Source organism: Aotus nancymaae, unplaced genomic scaffold, assembly GCF_030222135.1.
Source record: "Aotus nancymaae isolate 86718 unplaced genomic scaffold, 86718_ANA_hifiasm-v0.15.2.pri h1tg000002l, whole genome shotgun sequence".
NCBI lineage: Eukaryota > Metazoa > Chordata > Mammalia > Primates > Aotidae > Aotus > Aotus nancymaae.
Genome location: NW_026988413.1, coordinates 9,454,043 through 9,478,046, shown reverse-complemented (window position 1 = coordinate 9,478,046; position 24,004 = coordinate 9,454,043). Strand labels below are relative to the sequence as shown.

Sequence of the window (24,004 nt, the reverse complement as noted above, 5' to 3'; positions counted from 1 at the left end):
GATCTCTTGACCTCGTGATCCACCCGCCTCGGCCTCCCAAAGTGCTGGGATTACAGGCGTGAGCCACCGCGCCCGGCCTTTGTATGTTTTAATAGAGTCGGGGTTTTACCATGTTGGGCAGTCTGGTTTTAAACTCCTGACCTCGTAGTCTGCCCACCCCGGCCTCCCAAAGTGCTGGAATTACAGGCATGAGCCACCGTGCCCAGCCGCAATTTACAATATTTTTAATAAAAACTGGATGTAATTCATAAATTGATGGTGTGAAAAGGAATTAAAATGAAATTTAAGACAACTATTTCAAGGGCTTAACTGTCCACTGGCTGAAGCAACAAATATATGACCTACTACGGATTATTAAAACCACCAAATAAATTTAAACTAGATGAGGAGTTCAGACAAGAACAAGGAGATGAAGATATAATGATAATTATAAAAATCTACTTCAAGTTTTTTCCATTTTAAGATAACTAAACCACTAATGTGTCACATACAAAAACAAAACATTTCCAGACCAATGTATACATCACTCAACAAATTATTAGCTACAGCAAAAATAAGCAGATACAGCAAAAACTTAGGAGGAAGTGAGAACAGCTGCTTGGGCAAGCTTAAAAAGATGTACTATTGGTGAATGAGGAGGAATCAATCTGTAAACGGTAGGCATAGGAACTGAGACCAGCAAAGCAATGTAGGGCCATTTAGTACAGGGAAAATGATTTTACATGGGGTCAAAGCTCCTAAAGAAATTACCATGCCATAGACAGACATAGTAAAATACAATATAGGAAAGACTAAACTATAATAAGCGAATTACTCTAGGAAAATTAGGAACTATGAAATACATTTTCAAAATATGTGCCTCAAAAGTAGTTGATGCTTTTAAACTGCACTTAAAAGTTTCAATTACCAATTACAATTCAATTACCAAATTTACTAAGAAACCACATTGTCTAGAAATGTCAGGGTGAAAAAGTATTATTGTATATACCATCCTTTAATTTCACTAAGAATGTTTTGTTTTACTTGTATTCAGATGCAGGTATTTTTTAAAACTTACCTAAGACAGCAAAAAATAATAATAATAATAATAATAATAATAATAAAATTTACCCTAAATCGACAAGCACTTACCTGAACATGTTTTTGGCCAATTTCTTATTCAACATAATTTGTTCATCAATATCAACAATGTTGCTCTGGGCTATCAGTTCATAATAACAGTTTTATCATAAAACAACTGCTTAGTTACCACTTACAGTTGGAAAAAAAAAAACCACTGACCTGAATTCTGTATTAGTGGAAAATAGTAGTCCAAACGAAATACATGCATAAGATTTCAGAGCAATCCTCAAGCAACAAAGTAAAAATAATACTGAGATCTAAATATATTTTTCAAATACAAGGTTAAACAATAAATTCTAGTTGTAATAAATGATAGCACTCTCCAAGCTGCTTTAAAACATAATTCCACAACAAAGATAGAAAATGAAAACGTACAATAATTGCACTTACGATGTAGGAAGCAGTCATATTTAAAACATCGCCTACAGAAAAGCGTATGAAAGGAGTGTAAGCTTTGCTCTCTCTGAACAGATTTAGCATTTGGTCCATCTATGTTGGGGGTACATTCAGGAGGAAGCGCGCCTGGGAGCTGCTGTTCGGTGAGTTCTTTATATCTGACATTAACCAAGAAAAATTTAAGTAAACATGAAACAAAAATCACTTTTTTGAAAACAAGTTTCTAAAGGTTTCCGTGTGTTACTTTTGATGTTTATCTTGCCTAAAGCACAAAGGAATGCCTCTAACCTACAACAATCTTTACTTAAAGAGCCAACTAAACATTATGCATGGTGTTATCAAGAATCAAATTCAATGATATATTCAAATATGTCATTGAAAAGGATATATTAGTTTTAATTAAACACCAACTGTACTAAAATTTCTACTGGTATCCAGAGAATTTTCCTGTAAATGTACTACTGTAAATTATGTGTATATGGGTTTATGTGTCTATATAAATTATACACATGATTTATTCTATCTACAGTAAATATTTTGTAGTGCAGAGTACCACAGGTATATATGTTGCTTCAAGTATCTTGCAAACATTGTCAACAAAGTGTAGTGGCTCATCCGCTACATTGATTCCATTTGTAACAAACCAAAATGGTGAGTTACATACCATACAGGGCAAGATTGCCTCAAAGGAACAAATCTTACTTTTCCTTTAGCTCTTCTGCTGTGCCCTTATCTGGAAACATTGAGGAAATGGCTTCAAAAATTTTATCAGAAGGAAATTTCCGAGGTGGGCGACTTTCTTTATCTAAACAGGAGAATATGAAAGAAAAAAAAAAGGAAATAAGCAAGTTTTCAATCTTTGATTTTCTCCACCCAACTATGTCTCTATAACAAAGCTGATTTTCTAAGAAATCATCAACTTTGTATTTTGCTTACTTCTCACATATTTTACATGTGTCTGTAGAATGCCAGTCAGTCAAAAACAAAATTCAAATTCAAATATGAAAAGCTTTAAGAGGACTGTCAAGCAGAAAACCTAAGTCCTACTCCCAGCTCTGCTACTAACTGATTTTGTAACCAAGAGTGATCACTTTACCTCGAGTCTGTTTACTCATCTGTAAAATGAAGGAGCTGAACTAGATGATCACTAAGGTGCCTTTTAAAATTCTCTTTCTGAAATATGCTTCTTAGAAATTGCTATTTCCGGCCGGGCGCGGTCGCTCATGCCTGTAATCCCAGGACTTTGGGAGACCAAGGCAGGTGGATCACAAGGTCAGAAGTTCAAGACCAGCCTGACCAACATGGTGAAACTCCGTCTCTACTAAAAACACAAAAAATTAGCCAGGCATGGTGGCGGATGCCTGTAATCCCAGCTACTCCGGATAGGATCAAGCAGGAGAATTACTTGAACCCAGGAGGCAGAGACTGCGGTGAGCGGAGATCTTACCATTGCACTCCAGCCTGAGCAACAGAGCAAGGCTCTGTCTCCAAAAAAAACCTGCTATTTCCCGGCTGGGCACAGTGGCTCATGCCTGTAATCCCAGCACTTAGGAAGGCCAAGGCGGGCGGATCACGAGGTCAAGAGATCGAGTCCATCCTGGCCAACATGGTGAAACCCCATCTCTACTAAAAATATAAAAATTAGCTGGGCATGGTGGCGTGCGCCTATAGTCCCAGCTACTTGGGAGGCTGAGGCAGGAGAATCACTTGAACCAGGGAGGCGGAGGTTGCAGTGAGCTAAGATCACGCCACTGCACTCCAGCTTGGCAACAGAGCGAGACTCCATATCAAAAAAAAAAAAATTGCTATTTCCCTCACCAAATTCTTCTTTGCTGCCTTAACTAAGCTTTGCCAAGTAGAGAACAGCAACTATTGGCTCTGTTTCTTCCCAATAGTGTAATCTCATAAGTTACTTAACCTCTCTAAATCCATCCCCTCAAATATAAAATGGATCTAATAAAAACATCCACCTCATGAAGCCATTATAAGGATTAAGTGAGCTGGTGCATATGAACCTGATTAGTACACAACTTGTACATAGTGAATATCATACATATATTAAAACACTGCCCAGTGAAGCACACAAAAAATTATGTTCTTTCCTAGCCAAAGGAAACAAAGATACTAAACTGAAAATAATGTTGCAAATAATATGCTTTTTTTTTTGTTTGCTTTTTTTGTTTTGAGACAGAGTCTGGTTCTGTCACCAGGCTGGAGTGCAGTGGAGCAATCTCAGCTCGCTGCAACCTCTGCCTCCTGGGTTCAAGCGATTCTCCTGCCTCAGCCTCCCAAGTAGCTGGGACTACAGGCGAGCGCCACCACACCCAGCTAATTTTTGTATTTTTAGTAGAGATGGGGTATCACTATGCTGGCCAGGATGGTCTCGATCTCTTGACCTCGTCATGATCCACCTACCTCGGCCTCCCAAAGTGCTAGGATTACAGGTGTGGGCCACCACACCCAGCCTTCTTTTTCTTTTTTAAGGCAGGGTCCCACTCTATTGCCCAGCCAGACTGTACAGTGGCACAATCACAGCTAAATGCAGCCTATACCTCCTGGGTTCAAGCAATCTCCCTGCCTCATTTTCTTATTTTTTAGTAGAGATGGGGGTCTTGCTATGTTGCCCAGACTGGTCTTGAACTCCTGGGCTCAAGCAATCTGCCTACCTTGGCCTCCCAAAATGCTAGGATTACAGTGTTAACCACCCTGACCAGCCATAATATGCAATTTTGATTATACTACTATCAATGTGATATTTAACAAAGGAAAAAAAAAGAGAAAGAAACTAAGCCCTACTTCTACTCTTTCTACTGTTTTCAAAAGAAAGCTGTATTGGCTACACAGAATCCTAATCATCAGGCATACCATCTCGGTGATCTTCCAGATCTTTCTGCTTTTCTTCTCTATCTTCAGGATCATCTCCATCATCATCATCATCATCATCATTATACTGACCAAGGGCATTCACCAACTCCACAAAAATTTCATCATTTATAAACCCACATTCTGAAATTCATCAAATGTCAGAATCACACAGGAGAAGTAGTAATGACAAAAGTTTATGGATCCTTTTTCTACTTTGGACATAACAGGCATAGCCTAGTCACTAGCACTAAAACATTATTATTGAAATGAGGGGAGCAAAATGTAAGATTTTCAAGACTGGCCTTAGACAAAGTTAGGAAGCAGAATTATCTTTAATACCTGCTATTTTCTGTTGAATAGCCCCTCCCCAAAAGTTTCTACTACAAAACCGAATCCTCTAGGAACTGATTGTGGCTTTAGCCTCCTACCATCCTTTAACTGATCACTTCAGACCCTGTTTTCTACTGATAATGTAAATGGATGATAATATTACAAATATTACCCTTTCAGACACTTTAACAGGGCCTCCTGGACATTAAATAAAAAACTGAACCCATGACTCTAATATTGAATTTCAGGTACTGTAGTTCCTAGAGGAGAGGTATTTTTGAGCGGTAGGGGCTGCTAGAGCCCCAATATGCCACATAAGCAGAGCCCCAGTCCTAACTAATTTTACTACTAAAGAATCTTAAAATCTACATATGCTCAATTTCTATTTAATTTACATGTTATTGTTATTATAATTTATGTTATAACCAACCATGTGTAATTATCGGGTGGCAAACATGATCCTCCTAATTTTCCCAAAAATAGGGAAAATACTGAAAATTTTAGGCCTGGGCCCAGGTCAGTCCCTTATAGTTCAGTGCAAAACTTAATTTTAATACTAAAATTTTTCTCAAGCCCTATGCTTAATAAACAAAAGTATCCATGTTAGCCCCTTTTCCCAAGAGAAGCATATGGCTCACCTCTATCCCCATGTACTTTTCCATCATAATTTTTTATTAGTTCTTCAATGAAAGTACCATCCTGGTCTAACACTTCATCTCCCATATAAGGAATGTTATGTAAAACAGTTTCGTCTTCCACCTAAAAGAAAAAAAAAAAAATTTAAAAAGCAGCTTTATTCTAAGTATCAAATGTGAAATAACTAAAATACAACCTTTTTTTCATATGAAGATGTCTTTACCCAGTTCTCCAGATTTAAAATACTAGTCAGAGAGCAAACTCTAAAAGCTACCAAAGAATAATAGCATAGAATAAAAGCAAAGAATAAGCATATCTGCAAAAACTGCTGACAGAAAAAGAATTTAATTCAAGAAAAAATACTGTACTTAATCTAATATGTCAGCAATCATTAAAACTTACCATTATTTTACATACCTCTAAGAAAGAAAAAGATGCTCTAGATTACGAAAAGACATCATCGGTTCATTTTCCTGTTTCGTTTTTTATTGAGATGAGCGTCTCACTATCCTGCCCAGGCTGGTCCCAAAGTGCTGGGATTACAGGTGTCTGGCACCATAAGCAACCATGCCCAGCCATCATCAGTTTTAAGGTACATTCTCATTTGATATGTTAATACAGCGAGGGGAGTTGTCTTAATGAAATACAGTATGTCAAGATCAACTGTAAAAACCCATACCAAAAAACTATCATAAGACTCCCACATTCCACTTGATGATCCAGTTATTAAGATATCCATTAATTCATAATAGTTTAAGGTAAAAAGAAAAAAAATTTAAGATATCCAATATAATAAAATTCTAGGGACATAAGAGTGTTGAGTTTATGCCCAAAGGATATGTGCTTATATATAAAATAAGAACATTCTACAAAAACATATTTCAATATTTAGATGAATGAGATTAGTATCAAAGTTGACAGTGCTAGTAAAGATGATAGATGAGTTTATATCAAGCTTTGGAAGACAACAGAGAAGAAAGAAGAGTCAATCAAAGAAAAGTTAAGAGAATGGAGTACTTAAGATTTCAAGGTAAAGAAAGCTGACATTCATGGGAGGAAGAGAATTTTCAATGAAGAATAAAAATGACAGTAATTATAGATAAAGACTGCACAGTTCTGAAGTATATGTTTAAAGAGACTAATTCCAAGTGAAGACAAGTCTAAGTCTTAAGAGGCCTTTGAAAAAGATATTTGCTAAAAACAGAATTTCAGAAAGATAGTTCTGATAAGCAGAATGGACTGGCTGGGACTGGCTGAGACTGACTGGGAGTATACAGCAGCTCTTTAAAGGGTGAGATGGTATAGGCTCAGCCCACCACTGTGACCATGGCCCACAGGGAATAACCGCTGGCAAAGGCCACACACACTAGTAGCAGGCAGGAAGTGTGGACAAAATCTCGAATAATCCCTGGGTAACAAATTTAGGACAACTGGAGAGTTCATAAAGACAACAGGACCTTAGACAAGAAAAAGAATGATTGGGATAAAAGGGGCATATAATTAAAATGTAGACTTTAGTGTATTCATATATTCAAATTCAAGATTATGTACACACTAGAGGCCTGTTTTCATCTCATTTCACTTGCACTAATCCCTTTTTTTTTTTTTTTGGAGACAGAGTTTCTTTCTTGTTTCCCAGCCTGGAGCCCAGTGGCACGATCTCAGTTCACTGCAACCTCCACCTCCCAGGTTCAAGCAATTCTCCTGCCTCAGCCTCTTGAGTAGCTGGGATTACAGGCATGTGCCACCACACCCGGCTAATTTTTTGTATTTTTAGTAGAGATGGGGTTTCACCATGTTGGCCAGGCTGGTTTCCAACACCTGACCTCAGGTGATCCACTCATCTTGGCCTCCCAAAGTGCTAGGATTACAGCACTAATCCCATTTAAACTAGGAGTTGATTTCTTTATATCTAAGCCAAAATTAAGTGACATTTAGCTATTTTGTCTTCCCAATTATATCCACATCATCCTGCTCTCCAAAACATATCCTAGTTATAATAAAGATTGTGTGCCTAATCTGCTTTGGTCAGCAAAATGAGACAGGGTCTCGTTCTGTCACCCACGCTGGGCCAGCAAAATCCATGGATGATTCACAAATTACATTTATTGATAAATTTAAATACTATATTCTAGAATTTCAGTCTGTGAGAACATGAAACTTCCCTTAAGGTCTTGCAATGTAATTCTCAAACTACACTCAAATTTACACAATTACAGAAGAGTAATTGAAGTTGATACTCTACTGTACAAAGTATAAAACTTACTAAAAATATTGGAAATATCTATTTTTTTTTAAATCTAACAAGCAATTTCCTAAAGCAGGTTCACCAAGGACTTCCATCAACATTTTATTAGCCTTCCCACTTTATATATCAATTAAGCAATAAAACTATGTATTTTTTATTTAGCAATACAAGTCAAGAACACATGCTTCAGTTTCTCCTTAGCATTTTATTACAAAAGCTACTGGATCAGAGTTAGCTATGGTAATATGTTTAAGTTTGTGTTTTATAAGCCCTATGAATATTACATAATGTATATTATCACAATAAAATGCTACCTAAAATTATTTTAAATAGTAAGTTCTCAATTAACAAAAACTCAAAGACTGAGATTATAGGACACTGGCTTTTTTAAGGATAAGAACTATAAGCTTCATTACCTTTTTTTTTTTTTTTCCTGAGATAGGTCTGGCTGTTACCCAGGCTGGAGTGCAGTGGCACAATATCAGCTCACTACAATCTCCACCTCCCTGAAGCCATCCTTCCACCTCAGCCTCCTGAATAGCTTAGGACTACAGGCATTCACCACCACATCCAGCTAATTCTTCTTCTTTTTTTTTTTTAAGAGACAGAGTTTCGCCATATTGTCCAAGCTGATCTCCAATTCCTGAACTCAAGTGATCTGTCTGCCTCAGCCTCCCAAAGTGCTGGGATTATAGTCGTGAGTCACAATGCCCAGCCCATCTTCTAAGTATTTTTAATCCTAGGTATGGTTACTACTTAACATTTTTCCTTTGGAGAGTATAAAGAGTAATACTGCAAAGGCCTTAAAAAAAACTATATTAATCAATTTTTTAAATTATTTTGTATTATTATGTTAGCTTTTTAAAATTTATACTGTCTTGATTGATTTACCTTGACAATAAAATTATCTATGCTTTTTTATTTCAAATAAGTTATTATCAAACAAGCAGAAGATGTCTTATTTACATACCATAAAATTCTGCTGTAGGGGAGACCAAGAATACATTATGGGTACTGAAGCAACTGCATTCAGAGTCTTTAATGGGATGACTTGTGTTGGAAAATCCAAGTCACTGGTCACCGAACACTAAAACAGAGAAAATAAAATTGACTCTTAAGAATAGAAGGACAACCTTAAGCTGTAGCCATCATATTGTAAAGAGATGCTGCCTACCTATTTAATTTTGAAAAAAAATGTCCTTACCTAGGACAGTTACGTTCATATAAACCAAATAGGATTCTCTTTTCTCTCTTTTACTTAGGGTGAAAAATTCTTCAAATTTTGCAAATTTTCAAAACCTCCAACCCTTCCCATACTTACCAATATCAGTAAGAATCAAAAACTGTACTTATGTGAGCTTCAGCAATCTGATTAACTGCTCCATGCTTTCACTATACATTTCCTATCTCATCCTTCATATCTCTTACACTCTAACCACATAGAATAGTAATATATATACACCAAATAAGCCACTTCAATCTTACTTAACAAGAATAAGAAAACTTGTTAGGTTAATCTTCCTTATCTTTATCCTCCTTTTTAAAAATCCAAGTGTTAACTGCTGATATTATCAGATGATATATAAATATTAAGGGTAATAGGTTTGAGTTTCAAACACAACAAAGTAAATTCAAATCTATTCTGCAAAACTGTAATCTCTGAATTAGTAATATTAGCTAATATGACTAAGTACTTTCTATGTGCTAGGCTATTTTAAACACATTACATGTCTTATATTTAATCCTCATAACACTGTAAGATGGGTTACTGTTCTTAGCCCCCATTTTACAGGTGAGAAAACTATGGTAATGAAAGGATAAGTAAGTTGCCCAAGGTTGCAAATGGTTATAGGGCTAGAATTTAAAACCCCAAAGTCTGACTCTGGAACCCCTGCTCTTACTACTCCTTATATTGCCATGATACCATATTTTTAAAATGTGTCACTGCACGTAGTCCCTTGAAATACCGTATTTCATACAATCTAAAATGATAGCGATTTCAAGGCACACCATTATCTTCTGTTTTACTAAGAAAAAAAATGTTGCCAACTAAACAAAGATATGTGTTCTTATCACAGTGATTCTAAGATGCATGTTAGGTTCAGATGTTAAAATGTGAAAAATTTTGCATCTTTGATTCTCTGAAATATGGTAAAAATCTGTGCCCGAATAACCATAGCACTTTCCACCCTGTCTACCAATCCATGATTTCTTAAAGAGTACCACTGCCCAAGTGTAAGTCCTCCAGAGCCTTCTCCAAAATATCCTAGACATACATTCATAATTCACAATCAATGAAAATAGAGCAAAAAAGTGTAATAAAATGAAACCAAAAAATCATATATATATATATATATACACACACACATACATATTAAAGGTTTAAATTTTTTATTTAAAATGTCTTAAAAATAACAGAGGTAGGTGTGGTGAAATTCAGAGTAGAAATCTGGCATACAGGCCACACCTGACCCTCAGCATTGGGTTGCATCAGGCCAGTGGGATAATCTCTCAATCATCACAGTCACTGCAGCACAAAATAATTCCTTCCTTAGTGGAAGTGAAGGTTTAAGGATAGAGTAGTTAGGAAGAACTGTGACAGTGATTCATCCATTAATTTGCTTTCCAAAAAGGCAAAGATAAAGATAATAATACTAATAAGGCTCGTAACTCCAGTAAATAAGATGGTCTAAACAGTTTACTAACACTCCAGAACCTGCAATCTTTCCCCTTCCTGTTATTTAGCCTCTGATACAATCCTTCATCCATCCATCCAATAATCCAATTAAAAAAGCAGTTAACATTTATTGAGCACGTACTATGTTGCAGGCACTGTGCTAAGTGCTTATATACATTATCTTAATTATTCCTCATTACAACCTGATGTAGTTTTAGCATCAAAACTTCACAAATGAGGACACTGAGGTTCAGAGAAGTTATATAATTTGTCTAGTTAGGAAGCAAATTACAAAACCAGGATTAAAACCTGGATTTAAAATCTGACTGCAACACCCATGAGCTTAATTACTGCACTGTAGTTCTTGCCCTTGTGGTGCTCAAGGAGTAAAATAACAACTACAGCCATGCAGTATTTACTATATAAAATAGAGGCATGGCCAAGCACAGTGGCTCAAGCCTATAGTCTCACCACTTTGGCAGGCCAAGACAGGCAGATCACTTAAGCCCAGAAGTTCAAGACCAGCCTGGGCAACATGGAGAAACCCTGTCTCTACTAAAAACACAAAAAACTTAGCTGGGCAAGGTGGCACATGCCTGTAGTCCCAGCTACTTGAGGGGCTGAGGTGAGAGGATCACTTGTGCCCAGGAGGCAAAGGCTGCAGTGAGCCGTGATCCGCACCACTGCGTTCCAGCCTGGGTGACAGGAGTGAGACCCTGCCTCAAAAGAAATAAAAAACAAAGATGAACAAATAAAATACAGACAGATAACAATGTAATAGGAGTATCTCCTCCAACAACAACTTATTACTACTGCCAAGTCTTCTTTCCTTCTTTCTACTTAACTGGGTAAATTTGGGGGTGGAGGTGGTTATAATTATGGAATACAAGTAACAAATACTATCCAGTGACTTCAAGTACAAAACAATTTTCATTTCTTAAAAAAAAAGTTTCTGATTTTTTTTTTTTTTTTTACATTTGGTGGTAATAAATTAATTCTGTGGCTTCTGAAGGAAGAGGTGCTTTTAAAGCTTAAGGGAGAGTGGGCTGCCTCTCCAATTCTGACTTATTCACCTGCTTTAACTCCTAACTCCCAAAGTCACACATAAGGTTAGAGAATGAATATTCCTTTCAACTACGAGAAAGAAGGAGCACTGGCTTTGCTTCATTTATGGCTGCTCTAGTAATATACCAAATACTCTGCAAATCCTGAATGAAGTCAGCTGATTTTTCCCATTAACAGAAAGAACTTATCGAAGCACAGAAAATATTAAAGCACAGGCTGTAGCACTAAGTACTACTTCTAATCCCATACCTCTGTCATACCCCAGTATCCCATCGCCTCAGTTCTGAGTCACGCAAGAGTCACTAAGACAAAGGAAATAAGCTCTCTGAGGGCAAAAGCAGCTGAGCCAAGTGTGGCTTCACCTCTGTCTCGAAATAGTACTCAGCACAGTGTCTCAAAAAAAAAAAAAAAAAAGTAGGCACTCAAAAAATGTTTCTGGAATGAACAGACTACATTTGCTGATTTTCTCTAATGGAGACTTCAATTTCTGTTGAAAGCTAAGAGATCACCTATTTAGAAAACTTACAGTCTATCCCCACCTCATTATATTTCTAGTATCTCTAGAAATCTATCCTATTCTTTAACTATCAACTGTAACTAATAACCATATTCCTTTCATTTATGAAATAATATTCAAATGCAAAAGCATTTGTTGGTGAAAACAAATGTGGGATTCTTATTTATCGACTTACAGAAAAATTACTCAAAAATTCCAGTTACTTACCAGCAACTTAGTTTTCTTTGAAAATGTATCATCCTTGACAGTTTACATAATTAAATCTCATGTCACTCAGAGTAGTGAAAAGAATTTTGACCTCATGGGTCTCCACATTTCACCTGATCAGAGCATGTGTCTTGGACTCAGGAACTCACTAGGAGACTGTTAACAACAAATTAAATTCTTGACTAGTTCCAATTTGAGGATCACACAAGGAAGTTAGAGATGATTCATCATCAATGGTTTAAAAAAAAGAAAAAAACTAGTTTCGTTACCAAGGATGCTACATTTTCAGAGAAACACAGCTTACTGGTAAGTAACCAGGTTCCTCTGAGGATGGATAGACTTACATCAACCAGCTGGTACAATAGGCGACTGTGTGGCTGGACCACTGGGAGCTGGAGAGGGAAGTCAAGCCAAAAATAGTAGTTGTAGGAGTACACAACCAAACTGAGACTCTTTGCAGAAGGCTGGTTCCAAGTAAAAACTGTGTTATGGAAAATCGTAGAGGGAAGAGCAGGTGAATGGCCTGCAGGGAAGGGAAAGAAATTAACACACCCTACTATGTGCCAAGCACTGTGCTAGAGACTTTACCAAAGTTAACTTCTTTAAATTTCACAACTACCCTGTGAGGTAGGTATGACTCCCGATTTTATAGCAGGACATCCCAAGGACAACAGCCATGGCTGTCCTGCCTCTGAATAATCTTTAACATGAGAAGGGCTAAGTCCAAATTCCATATAGTACGGAAAAATATACAATCAATTAGCCAAGCAAAAAATATTCTTGGATACTGGTTGGTCCATTTATTTCATGCCAGAGACACAGTAAACTGTTGATATTGTCTAACATCCTGTAGCCTTTCCATGTGACAACAGCGAGGAAGGTGCAGGAAGGTCGGCACTCCAGGAGAGGAAGAGTCAGAAGAAAGCATCAGTTGCCACCAAGTCTGGAGAAAAGCTGGGAGTGATTTCTGAAACTATCTTATATTCTTCAGGATTTGAGGAAAGAAAAGACAACATGCCCAAGTTTTAAATTAGCTAGCCCTTCTGGTGAAAATGACAGTGTATATAATTTAAGTTCAGGCTACTTTTATGCAAAGGAAGTACTGAAGAAAAACTGCAATGAGATAAATAGCAAATTTGGATAAAGTTAAGAGAAGCTCAATAATAGAAGTGAATTCATAACCAGGTTTAGAAGGCAAAATAGAAGGGTGACTGAAGAAGACATACTTGAAAAGAAATGATTCGCTCAAACAGAAGAGAGGCATAAATAAAAATGGAAGAAAAAAACCCTGTTAAGATATTGACACAGATGTATTTAATGAACGCAACTAATTAAGGGTGTTGGAGGTAAGGAATAAAAAAGAGTACTTCTTATCAGATTGTAAATTATTTCAGTTTGTGTCATTAAATATTTGTTACAGACCCATTCCTGATTGTGTGAAGAACCTCTACCCTATAGCACAAGGGTATTTGCTTCTGAGTTCACTTTTATCCTATAAGTAACAGTTTCTACATCCCGAGGGGAGGGGGAGGATACATAGCATTTAACACAGAACATAGGCCATTTGGAATACAATTTCAGGAAGTTTAGACCCTTTTTTTTTTTTTTTTGAGACGGAGTCTTACTCCGTCGCCAGGCTGGAGTGCAGTGGTGCAATCTCGGCTCACTGCAACCTCCACCTCCTGGGTTCAAGTGATTCTCCTGCCTCAGCCTCCAGAGTAGCTGGGACTACACCACGCTCAGCTAATATTTCTATTTTTCATAGAGACGGAGTTTCACCACATCCTGACGTCATGATCCACCCACCTCAGCCTCCCAAAGTGCCAGGATTACAGGGGTGAGCCACCGCACCCAGCCCTAGACCCCCTTTTTTTGAGGCAGGGTCTAGCTCTGCTGCCAAGGCTAGAGTGCAGTAGAGCAATCATGGCTCACTGAAGCCTCAAACTCCTGTGCTCAAGTGATTATCTTACCTCAGCCTCCCGAGTAACTGGGACTACAGGTACGTATCGCCACATCTGGTTAATGTTTATATATATTTTTAATAGAGATGGAATCTCACTATGTTGCCCAGGCTCGGAGGAAATTTAGATCCTTAAAGCTCTTCCTTGCATCCTACCTTCAGAAGCTGGGCCCTGAATGAAAGGAATCACAAATATGCAAACCTAGTTAATCCTAGGTTAAAACCCTGAAGGACTGTTAAGGTAAATCATTCCCTCATTATCTGCAGCTTTGCAAAAAACTCCAGTTTTGCTAAATACTGGAGATCAGAAACAATAATAATCACAGGACATAAGAACTCAAAAAAGCACATGAAGCAGGTAAAAGAGTGATGTTCGTCCATCACATGTAAACGCAAATTTCTAATTCACTAACAGTCCTGTGAGTAGAAAATAGAATAATTTCTGTCATTGGGGGAAAAAAAAAGGAACAGAGTATTATATAATCTATAGTTTCTATAGGCCATGGCAGTAAAATTGTTTTGAAGCCTTGCTTATATCAGTGGATCTGGGTTTAATACTATAAAAAGTAGTAGAGGTTCGAGTTAAAGTGAGTGGGCAAGGCCAGGCATGGTGGCTCAGGCCTGTAATCCCAGCACTTTGGGAGACCAAGGTGGACAAATCACTTGGGGTCAGGTGTTCAAGACCAGCCTGGCCAACGTAGTGAAACCCTGCCTCTACTAAATATACAAAAATTAGCTAAGTGTGGTGGTGCATGCCTGTAATCCCAGCTACCCCGGAGGCTGAGGCACAAGAACAGCTTGAACCTGGGAGGCAGAGGTTGAGCTGAGCCAAGATGACACCACTGCACTCCAACATGGGTAACAGAGCGAGACTTTGTCAAATTAAAAAAGAAAGAAAGTGGGTAAGACGACACAGGCTGTGGTCTCTGAAGGGAAACACTCCAGGTCTTGCTGGAGTGGTAGAACTGTCCAGGGAACCACCAACTAAGAAGGCTGATTCTGCTGAAAAACGGGTTTATAAGACTGCCCCTCACTATTCATTAATTACTCAGTAAACAGTGTTGAAACAACCAGGAAACTAAAAAGAACAAAATTAAAACCAAATCCCCTACTCATGCTTTACACCAAAGGAAATTCCTGATGGGCTAAATAATATTAGAATATAAAAATGAAACAAGAGAACCAAAGGAAGAGAACTAAAGACGGGTAATTTATAATCTTGAAGTGAAGAAAGATTTTGGAGCCTTTCAGAAACACAAAAATTAAAAGAACTATATAACCAAAATATACTAGAAATAATATTAAAATGCAGGGAAAATCTGTAAAACATACAACAAAAAAATAGTATTTATTTACTTATTTTTGGAGACAGAGTCTCGCTCTGTCGTCCAAGCTGGAGTGCAGTGGCGTGATCTCGGCTCACTACAACCTCCACCTCCCAGGTTCAAGGGATTTTCCTGCCTCAGTCTCCCAAGTAGCTGGGACTACAGGCATGCACCACCATGCCCAGCTAAATTTTCTGTATTTTTAGTAGAGACAGGCTTTCACCATGTTGGTCAGGCTGGTATAAAATTTCTGACCTCAAACGGTCTGCCCGCCTCAGCCTCCCAAAGTGCTGGGATTACAGGTGTGAGCCATTGTACCCAGCCAAAAACTAGTATTTGTAATATACTAAAAGTCATTATGAATCATAAGAAAAAGCCCAACCTAATTTTAAAAGATCCAACACTATACACTCAATCCATTAAAAAAAAAAAACAAAAAAACCAGCAACTGACATTTAACTTCACGGAATAATTAAGACACATATAACAAATCCTTACAATACTTTACCTATTGGACTGAAGATTAAGATTGATAATATTTTGTGTTGAGCATATAGGTAAACAGACATTCCATAAACAGCTGGTGGGGGTGTAATGTAAAACTTCTGAGGGTGCATTTGGTAAATATCTGTTCAATTTTTAAATATGCCTATCATTTTGATCTATTAATTTTATTTCTAGGAACTTCTACAGAATCACTCAAAAGATGCAAAGATCTATATGAAGTTCACTGCAGCACTGATTGCAAAAGCAAAAATTTTAAATCTAAATGTTCATCAATTAAGAATGGGGCAATAAGTTACGGTTTATCCATAATGTCAAACACTACACATTTTTTAAAAGAATGAAAATTTGGACAGAGGTTGTAAAGTGATGGCCCAAAATGCCAGGGATGTGTTATCTGGCCAGTAATTTTTAAAAATAAAATACATATTAACAACCTGCTAGTATATATAGAAAATGAAATCTGAAAGAATAAAAAGCCAGAGCAGTTGGACTACAAGGACTTTTCCAGGGACTTTTGCTTTCTGTTTTATCTACTGCCATGTTATCTAAATTTTTATAATAATCATTTTACAATGATCTGTTCAGTGGAGAGAAAAAGATAAAACTTTTAAACTAGTTTCATTAACCCAACGGGTAGTCACATTAGCTAGTATAAAACTGCCTTGTCAAAGTAGCTTGTGAAATCTGCCCAACCTTCCCAAAATGTTACGTAAGTGATATTCTTTTATAAAATCTACTAAGAGAAGGTAAGACAGAATCCTAAGGAGTAAATTTAAGTCAATCCATATTATAAAGCTAAATTGTGACAAAAGTCCTGGGTCTAATGCAATTTTCTTGTTTCTTCAGAGGATAAAACAATTTCTAACATTCCAGATTAAGCAACCATTTTTGTTCATTTGGATTTGTTGTTTTACTTTTAAATAGTTATCAGAATTTGGTTTTGCATTTGGGAAAGATACATGATCTTTCTAACAACAATAATTTATAAAACACAAACTATATACACAACATTCTAGGAGGAAAACAACAAACGAAATGCAACTTCTGCTAGTTTAATTAGTTGCCTAAATTTGCCTTTTTAAAATTCACTTTTTAAACTGAAGATAATCAAATTTAAAATATAAAAATAATAAATTATATATATTTAACATATGACAACACTATAAACTCAAATATCACAAATGACCTTTCTTTTTTTTAATCTAACCCTTTGGAAAAAGCATAAAATGGAGGGAAAAAAGCATAGAGAGAAAAACTCTCATATGATCATCTAAGAACTGTTACATCTATTTCAGCCTAAATAAAGCCAGAAATAAAGTAAAGACTACATAGATTTAAAAGTTACACAGGTGGGAAGGACCAACAGTTAACCTAAGAACATTCAACTCTCCAAGTAAATACCAAAAGAGTTAGAGAGGTAAGGAACCACAGAAAGCAACTCAGAGACCACTACCTTGAGACAGTAAGAATGAGTGCATATGTTCAGACTAAGAGTTAAGACAGAAACTTGGAGAGCCATTCACTTAATTCAAAGATATGAGAAAAATGACTAGCTTTCTGCCCTATCTGCTCAAAACACTCATGAGAATCTAAACCTACAGGTCCTACAATCCTGAAATGTATAAAGAAACCATCTCACTATACTCAAAGAATGTATCTGAGTAAAGTACACTAAATTATACATGAAATATACTAGTATATAATTTTTTCTTTGTAAATAGTAACTAAATTTTCATTTACAATTAACTGAGAGAACTTCATTACTAAGTCAATAAAAAATGCAATCAAGTGTTACATGTAAACCAGGTATTTTCCTTCTCCTTCAACAAAAATATTAAGTCCAAAATGCCAACATACAAAAGGATTTACACATTATTTTGACAGAAGCTTCTCCAAAAAAAAAAAAAAAAAAATCATCTGCTAATATCAAATGCTAAGCAATGAACTTACAATCATTTCAAATATTACTACGAAGAGCAAATCTGTAAATATTTAAAAATTCAAAAGTTTTAAAATTCTTCATATGAGGACCATGATGCCCTTCTGATGCTGCATCTATTTTAGACATTCTGAAGCCCCAATAATAAATATACACCAATTATCTCTTTTCATTAAACAAAGACACAGAACTCTTACAGGAACATTATATTCTCCTGGAAATCTAGAAATGCATATTGGCAGGATGGATTAAATTACTAATCATATCATTTGCCCAGAAGACAGGTATTATCTAAGCAAACCTCTCTTTCAGTCATAACACATATAGATAGGAAGGAGAAATGTCTTGTGATTGGGGCCGGGCGTGGTGGCTCACACATGTAATCCCAGCACTTTGGGAGGCTGAAGTGGATGAATCACGAGGTCAGGAGTTCAAGACCAGCCTGGCCAAGATGGTGAAATCCCGTCTCTACTGAAAATACAAGAATTAGCCGGGCAGAGAATTGCTTGAACCCAGGAGGCGGAGGTTGCAGCACTGAGCCGAGATTGCGCCACTGCACCATTCCGGCCTGGACAACAGAGCAAGACTCCATCTCAAAAAAAAAAAAAAAGAAAAGAAATGTCTTGTGATTATCAGCAAGAAATGGGCAGATGTACGAAAAAGCAATACATTAATGAGAGTCTCAAAAGTAACTTTTTCTCTCTTAAACCAGTTTCTTCGTTAAAACTCGAAAAAGAAACACACTGAAGAATACAACTACTGATATGAAGACCTACAGAACATAGTTTTTACTAGCTGACAAGACAAAGTGATGAAAGTCACCTAGAAACAATTTATTGATGAACAGCGACATATTATGGAAATAAAATGTACATCCCTCAACCTATATGTATTGATTAATGACATTTTAAAGCTGGCTGCTTCTTTAAAAGACTAACTTAAGAATAAAAAGAAATAAATGTAAAAGATATATAGTCACTGTCTTCAAGAAGTCAGAAGTAATTTTTTTACAGTAAACACATTCTAGGGCTGGGTAAAGTGGCTCACGCCTGTAATCCCAGCACTTTGGGAGGCTGAGGTGGGAGGATCATGAGGTCAGGAGTTTGAGACCAGCCTGGCCAACATGGTGAAACCCCATCTCTACTAAAAATACAAAAATTAGCCGGGCGTGGTGGCGGATGCCTGTAATCCCATTTACTCAGGAGGCTGAGGCAAAAGAATCGCTTGAAACTGGAAGGCGGAGGTTGCAGTGAGCTGAGATCACACCAATGCACTTTAGCCTGGGCGAAAGAGCAAAACTCCATCTCTAAATAAATAAAAAACGTGAACACATTCTGTATTAAAATTCTATGAACAATACCGCTTAGGTTCTGTAATCTCAATAACAAAAAGAGTTACCCCAAAGTATCTTAAAAACACATTAAGGGATGGGTACAGTGGCTCACATCTATAATCTGAGCACTTTGGGAGGCCAAAGTAGGTGGATTGCTTGCGCCCAGGAGTTTGAGACCAGCGTGGGCAACGTGGCGAGACCCTGACTCTACAAAAAAATGCAAAAAATTAGCCCAGTGTGGTGGCGTGTAACTGTTGTCCCAACTACCCAGGAGGCTGAGGTGGCAGAATCGCCTGAGCCCGGGAGGTCAAGGCTGCAGAGAGCCGTGATTGTACCACCGCACTCCAGCCTAGGCAACAGTGTAAACCCTGTCACAAAAACGAAACGAAACAAAACCACACACAGTAAGAAAACAACATACTAGAGATGTGGTCTCTGGGTTCAAATGCAGAGCTCTCTGACCTGACATCAGCATCTAAAGCACTCACTTCATTAGATCAGACAGTAAACGTCTGTCATTCTTTACCAAAATAACTTGGAGAAAATCAGTCATTTTCAAACTGAGTATATCCACTTCTACAACTACAAACAGGAGTGTAAGTTTAAGACCTGACAAAAGAACTAAAACATTGTCAATGATTTGTCATGCTACAGAGGATTTAAATGGAAGACACCAGCACTTACATACAATTAGCTTATAAAAAAGCAAGCAGTTAATTAAAACAATACTATAATGGTACTTCAAATGTTGAATGCTATAGACTTTACATGTCTGAATCAATACCGCACTGTGAAATTCTGCCAAGCCTACCACTAGGAAAGTCTTTGCCAAACAAGACTCACTTTTATTTTCTCCTCCTGCCTGACCTACTTCAGACTAGAATCTTTCAAGCATATAAAAGAAATTAATATGTAGATGAAAATGCTTAAACCAAAGAAAAAAATAAACAGGATATATTCTCATCTGAAAAGTCAGGAGGTTGGACCATGAGACCACTAAGGTCCTTTTTAGTCTTAAAACTATGATTTATTGTGATAACACCAAGAAGCTTATCACAAACTATATAAAACTTCGGCTTCTAAAAGTCAGTGATGATGGTTTGAAAAGGGGGTAAGGGCAAATAAAATATGAATAATTTGAAGCAGGATCAGCTACCAACACTGGCGCCAAAAAAAACTAATGACCTTAATCAGGTCAGAGATCTATACAACAAAAACTGAATTCCTAAGGCTGGGGATTATTTTCCTCCTTTCCCTCCAGTATTTTGTGAAAATGTTTATTCTCAAATCTGTGTGTGTGTGTTGTGGGGGGGGGTACTGAGGAAGTACTAAATTTAGAAAATAATTTTGTTTTACTAAAATACTGATTTTGTCTCACAATGTTTCACAAACTCAAAAAAATTAGGTATCATTATATTCAATGACATGTCTCCATTTTACAAAATTAAAAGAAAATTTCAATTAGTAAACATCCACTTGAACAAACAATAGTCTTAAATTTAATGCCAAATATTACACATGCAACTCAAGTTGAATGTAAATAACGTACTTCATGTGTCTGAGCAAAGCGCATTCCTCTGGGCCCACATCAGATCATTAGAGAGGGCAAACTGACTTAACTCTTCTAAGGCTCAGTTTCCTTGCCTGGATTTTTTTTTAAAAAAGGGTATAATATTCCTTCCTTATCATGAAAATTCAATGAGGTAATGTGTACAAAGTACCTAGCACAGTGACATAATTAATTCATTATTGCTGTTAACTCTTACTATAAGCATAAGTTAGGCTTTCAGAAGCATTTTGAGATTCATACTGGTGGCAAAAATAAGTATTCAACATAAATCTACCTAATTTTTCCAGATTTCTAAGATTTATTCCTCCAGGAAGAAAATGAGGTTTTCCCTTCACTTCAACATTTCTAAAAGTTCACCAGATAAAACTTTCAAGACAATTACTTAAAAGCCCCATCCTTATTTCCTTTAAGAACATTCTGATGGGCATAGAAAAAAATGCCTTTCCCCCAAGCCACTGACCTCTAACATCTAGGCTCTGGCCTGTACCAGATGAGGAGGAAAGGGTCAGTGTATAATAAATATTTATACAATTATAAGTCAGAGCTTTACAAAAGTGTCACCTAACAAAATGCATAAATGACTAAGAATCATTCCAAATGTCACCATCGAGACCACCAGAATACCACTGAAATCATCATTAGGATTATGGCTGTTGCTACTGGGATATCACTGACAAGTCTTTGAAGTCGGTATGTTACATAATTTCCAAAAGTCCTCATAGAATAGCAAATGGTTGCAATGACTACTCACTGAAAAATTACTTTAAAACAAATTCCATTGTTTAGGTGTCTCATATTTAGACATTCAGATAAACAATCTACTACACAGTGTAATTTTAATTCCAAATCACTCTCTCCCCTTTTGCTTCAACTCCCCTTCAAATATCCTATGCCGTATCTTTCTATACAACACAGGCACTTAAACAAAAATGCCTAAGCTATTTAGGCTTTTGCCATTTTCTTCTCATCTTGCTGCAAGCGTGTTTTAATGGGATATTTAATTATAGATTCTACCATAGATTTATTGCCTTTCTTTGAAAATAGGAAACTCTTGGAGTAATTAAGAGCTACCTCGTTCAGAAAATACTATAGAAATAGAAATTCTAATCTCTCAAAATGATATTTTAAAATTCTTATAGAGAGGGTTACCCTTTTAACAACATATATAATAAAAAACTTTCTGGTCCATGAATATGAAAACATTTCTTACCACATGGCTAATTCAAATTGGCATTATAACAGTGAGTCAGAAAACCTTGCTCTAAATAGTGATCTGATGAGAACATTAAAGAGTATTTGATTTAAATGTTTTTTTATATCAACAGTCTTACAAAATCTGGCATCTACCTAGTTCAAAGTATATTCCAAACAATTAGAACTCTGTTATAGGAATAGCTAGTAGTGGGATCTATAGCAGCCATTAACAGTTGCACAGTAAAAAGAAATAGCAATAAAAAAATGGACACCCTGAGGTCAATGATTTCCTCCCAATAACCAAAACAAATGTTCCAATAGCAAAAACCAAAAGGTGATGATAATTACTACAACATGTTATGTTAACCAACCTCCCTAGTCCCGCGCAATGAGCTCACAGAAGTCAGGATGTGCACAGGCTGTATCCTTCGCTGTTTCCATTCTTGGTTTAAGATTTCCGTTCTTTCCAAAATTTTCTGACGATTGGAACTAAACATACTCTTTAAAAAAAAATGAAGGAGAGGAGAGGAAAAATTGTTCATTGTTAGAAAATGTGTAACACCTCTAAAGCAGGTTAAAAATCTAGTGTTTTCTCAATATCAAGAACATTTTCTCAGGTGCATGTGGATTTTACACTATAGTTTTCCACATTCAAATAAAACAAAAACACCACATCTATTATTTTATTGCAAATGGTTAAGGAACAGGAAATTATTTCCATCCTTTCTTTGTTGACTGTATGTGTGTGTTTGTGTGTGTGTATATTTTTTTAATCACAACGACTTAAAAAATATAAAATCATGAAATATATCCATTTATATTTAGGCCCTCAGTCTGCACATGCAAATAAAAGTATACTAAACAACGACTGATTAATGTGCATATTGTAACGTTAAGACAGATCAAGAACCTAAGCTTCCAAGTATTCACTTATCTTACTGTAAATACAAACTTAGCTAGAAATATATTATTTCAAATAAAAACTTACTGAACTTAGGGGGAAAAAATGAACCTATCCTTAATTGTATATTCATTTTCACAAAAGATAAAAGTATACCTTTACTTCATCAGCTCGTCTGAACCTCTTGAGCTGTCTCAGTCGCATGTACTCTGATTTTACACGCTTCCGCCAACAAACTGGTCCCTTCTCAGATTTCTTTCCAGTCTGGCCCATGATTATTCTAAAAGCAATGGTTTCATATTAAAATCACTAATCTAACCAGCCTGAATATGATCACCGGTGTTTTAATCCGCAGCAAACTAACAATCAGTGAAGAAATGACACATATTACACTGTTGGTATTTGCAGAAAGGGGCTCATTTGTCCTGTATGGTTAAATCCTTAAAACATTTCATTGAAAGTTTGAGTTTTTATTTAATATATTTTTTAAATATACTTTTATTTACAAAAATTCTACACTAAATTGCAGCCATATTACAGAAACATGATCCCATTACAGGAATTCACTATACTATATCACAACCTAGTTTTTAACTCTATGAGATCCACATTTGTGGAGGGAAGAAAATATAAAGACATACTAAGTTTTTCATCATTAAATTAGCTGTTACAGAAGGCATAATGTAATAACTGAAAAAGGTAAATCCAAGAAGAAGTAAAATTTACAGACAGTTCAACATGTAATAAATGTACAAACAAAGATACTCTCTCCCCACACACTGAACCATGCACCTCTCCTTAAACACTGTGATAAAGTCTGTATTTCTGCCTCTTTTGCCACCTTTACTAACATGAGGAGTTTCGTTATCAAGCGAAAAGAGGAATGCAGGAAATGCAAAGTAAATTCTTCTGCCTTATCTTTAGTTGCAGGCTCTAAGAACCAATTATGTTTAAATGTGGGGACAGCTTATAGTTCACCAGATGTCTAACTTACACTGCAGAGACCTCACCTTAAGTCTAAACAAGTGTCTTTTCCTAGAACATTGTCTTCTAAAGTATTAAAATCATACTGTATCTTCAAATTATTAGGAGGACATTCTCTGTCAGGCTGTGCAAAGCTTTGCAGACCAAACTAACAATTTGTGCTTTACCTTAAGAACGGGAAGCCACTTTTACTGTTTTAAGTAAAAGGGTGTGGGGTGAGGGAGTAAA

At 36.5% G+C, this 24,004-nt stretch overlaps 1 protein-coding gene across 7 annotated transcripts in view; it reads right to left on the bottom strand.

Annotated features, from left to right (window-relative positions):
• Positions 1 to 24,004, bottom strand: part of EZH2 (enhancer of zeste 2 polycomb repressive complex 2 subunit) — a 77,049-nt gene that overhangs the window by 16,979 nt on the left and 36,066 nt on the right. For 2 of the 7 annotated variants that reach the window (XM_012443716.2, XM_064372444.1), the window contains exons 2-8: positions 22,949 to 23,072; positions 22,263 to 22,391; positions 8,568 to 8,684; positions 5,352 to 5,472; positions 4,384 to 4,524; positions 2,221 to 2,323; positions 1,513 to 1,676 (exon numbers count right to left, since the gene is read on the bottom strand). In XM_012443716.2, the coding sequence (XP_012299139.1) occupies positions 1,513 to 1,676; positions 2,221 to 2,323; positions 4,384 to 4,524; positions 5,352 to 5,472; positions 8,568 to 8,684; positions 22,263 to 22,391; positions 22,949 to 23,065 (892 nt within the window). In that variant the 5' untranslated portion in view covers positions 23,066 to 23,072. Of the gene's footprint in view, positions 1 to 1,512; positions 1,677 to 2,220; positions 2,324 to 4,383; positions 4,525 to 5,351; positions 5,473 to 8,567; positions 8,685 to 12,407; positions 12,587 to 22,262; positions 22,392 to 22,948; positions 23,073 to 24,004 lie in introns of those variants that run through there. The other 5 variants (XM_012443730.2, XM_012443757.2, XM_012443738.2 and 2 more) reach the window with 3 other exon arrangements.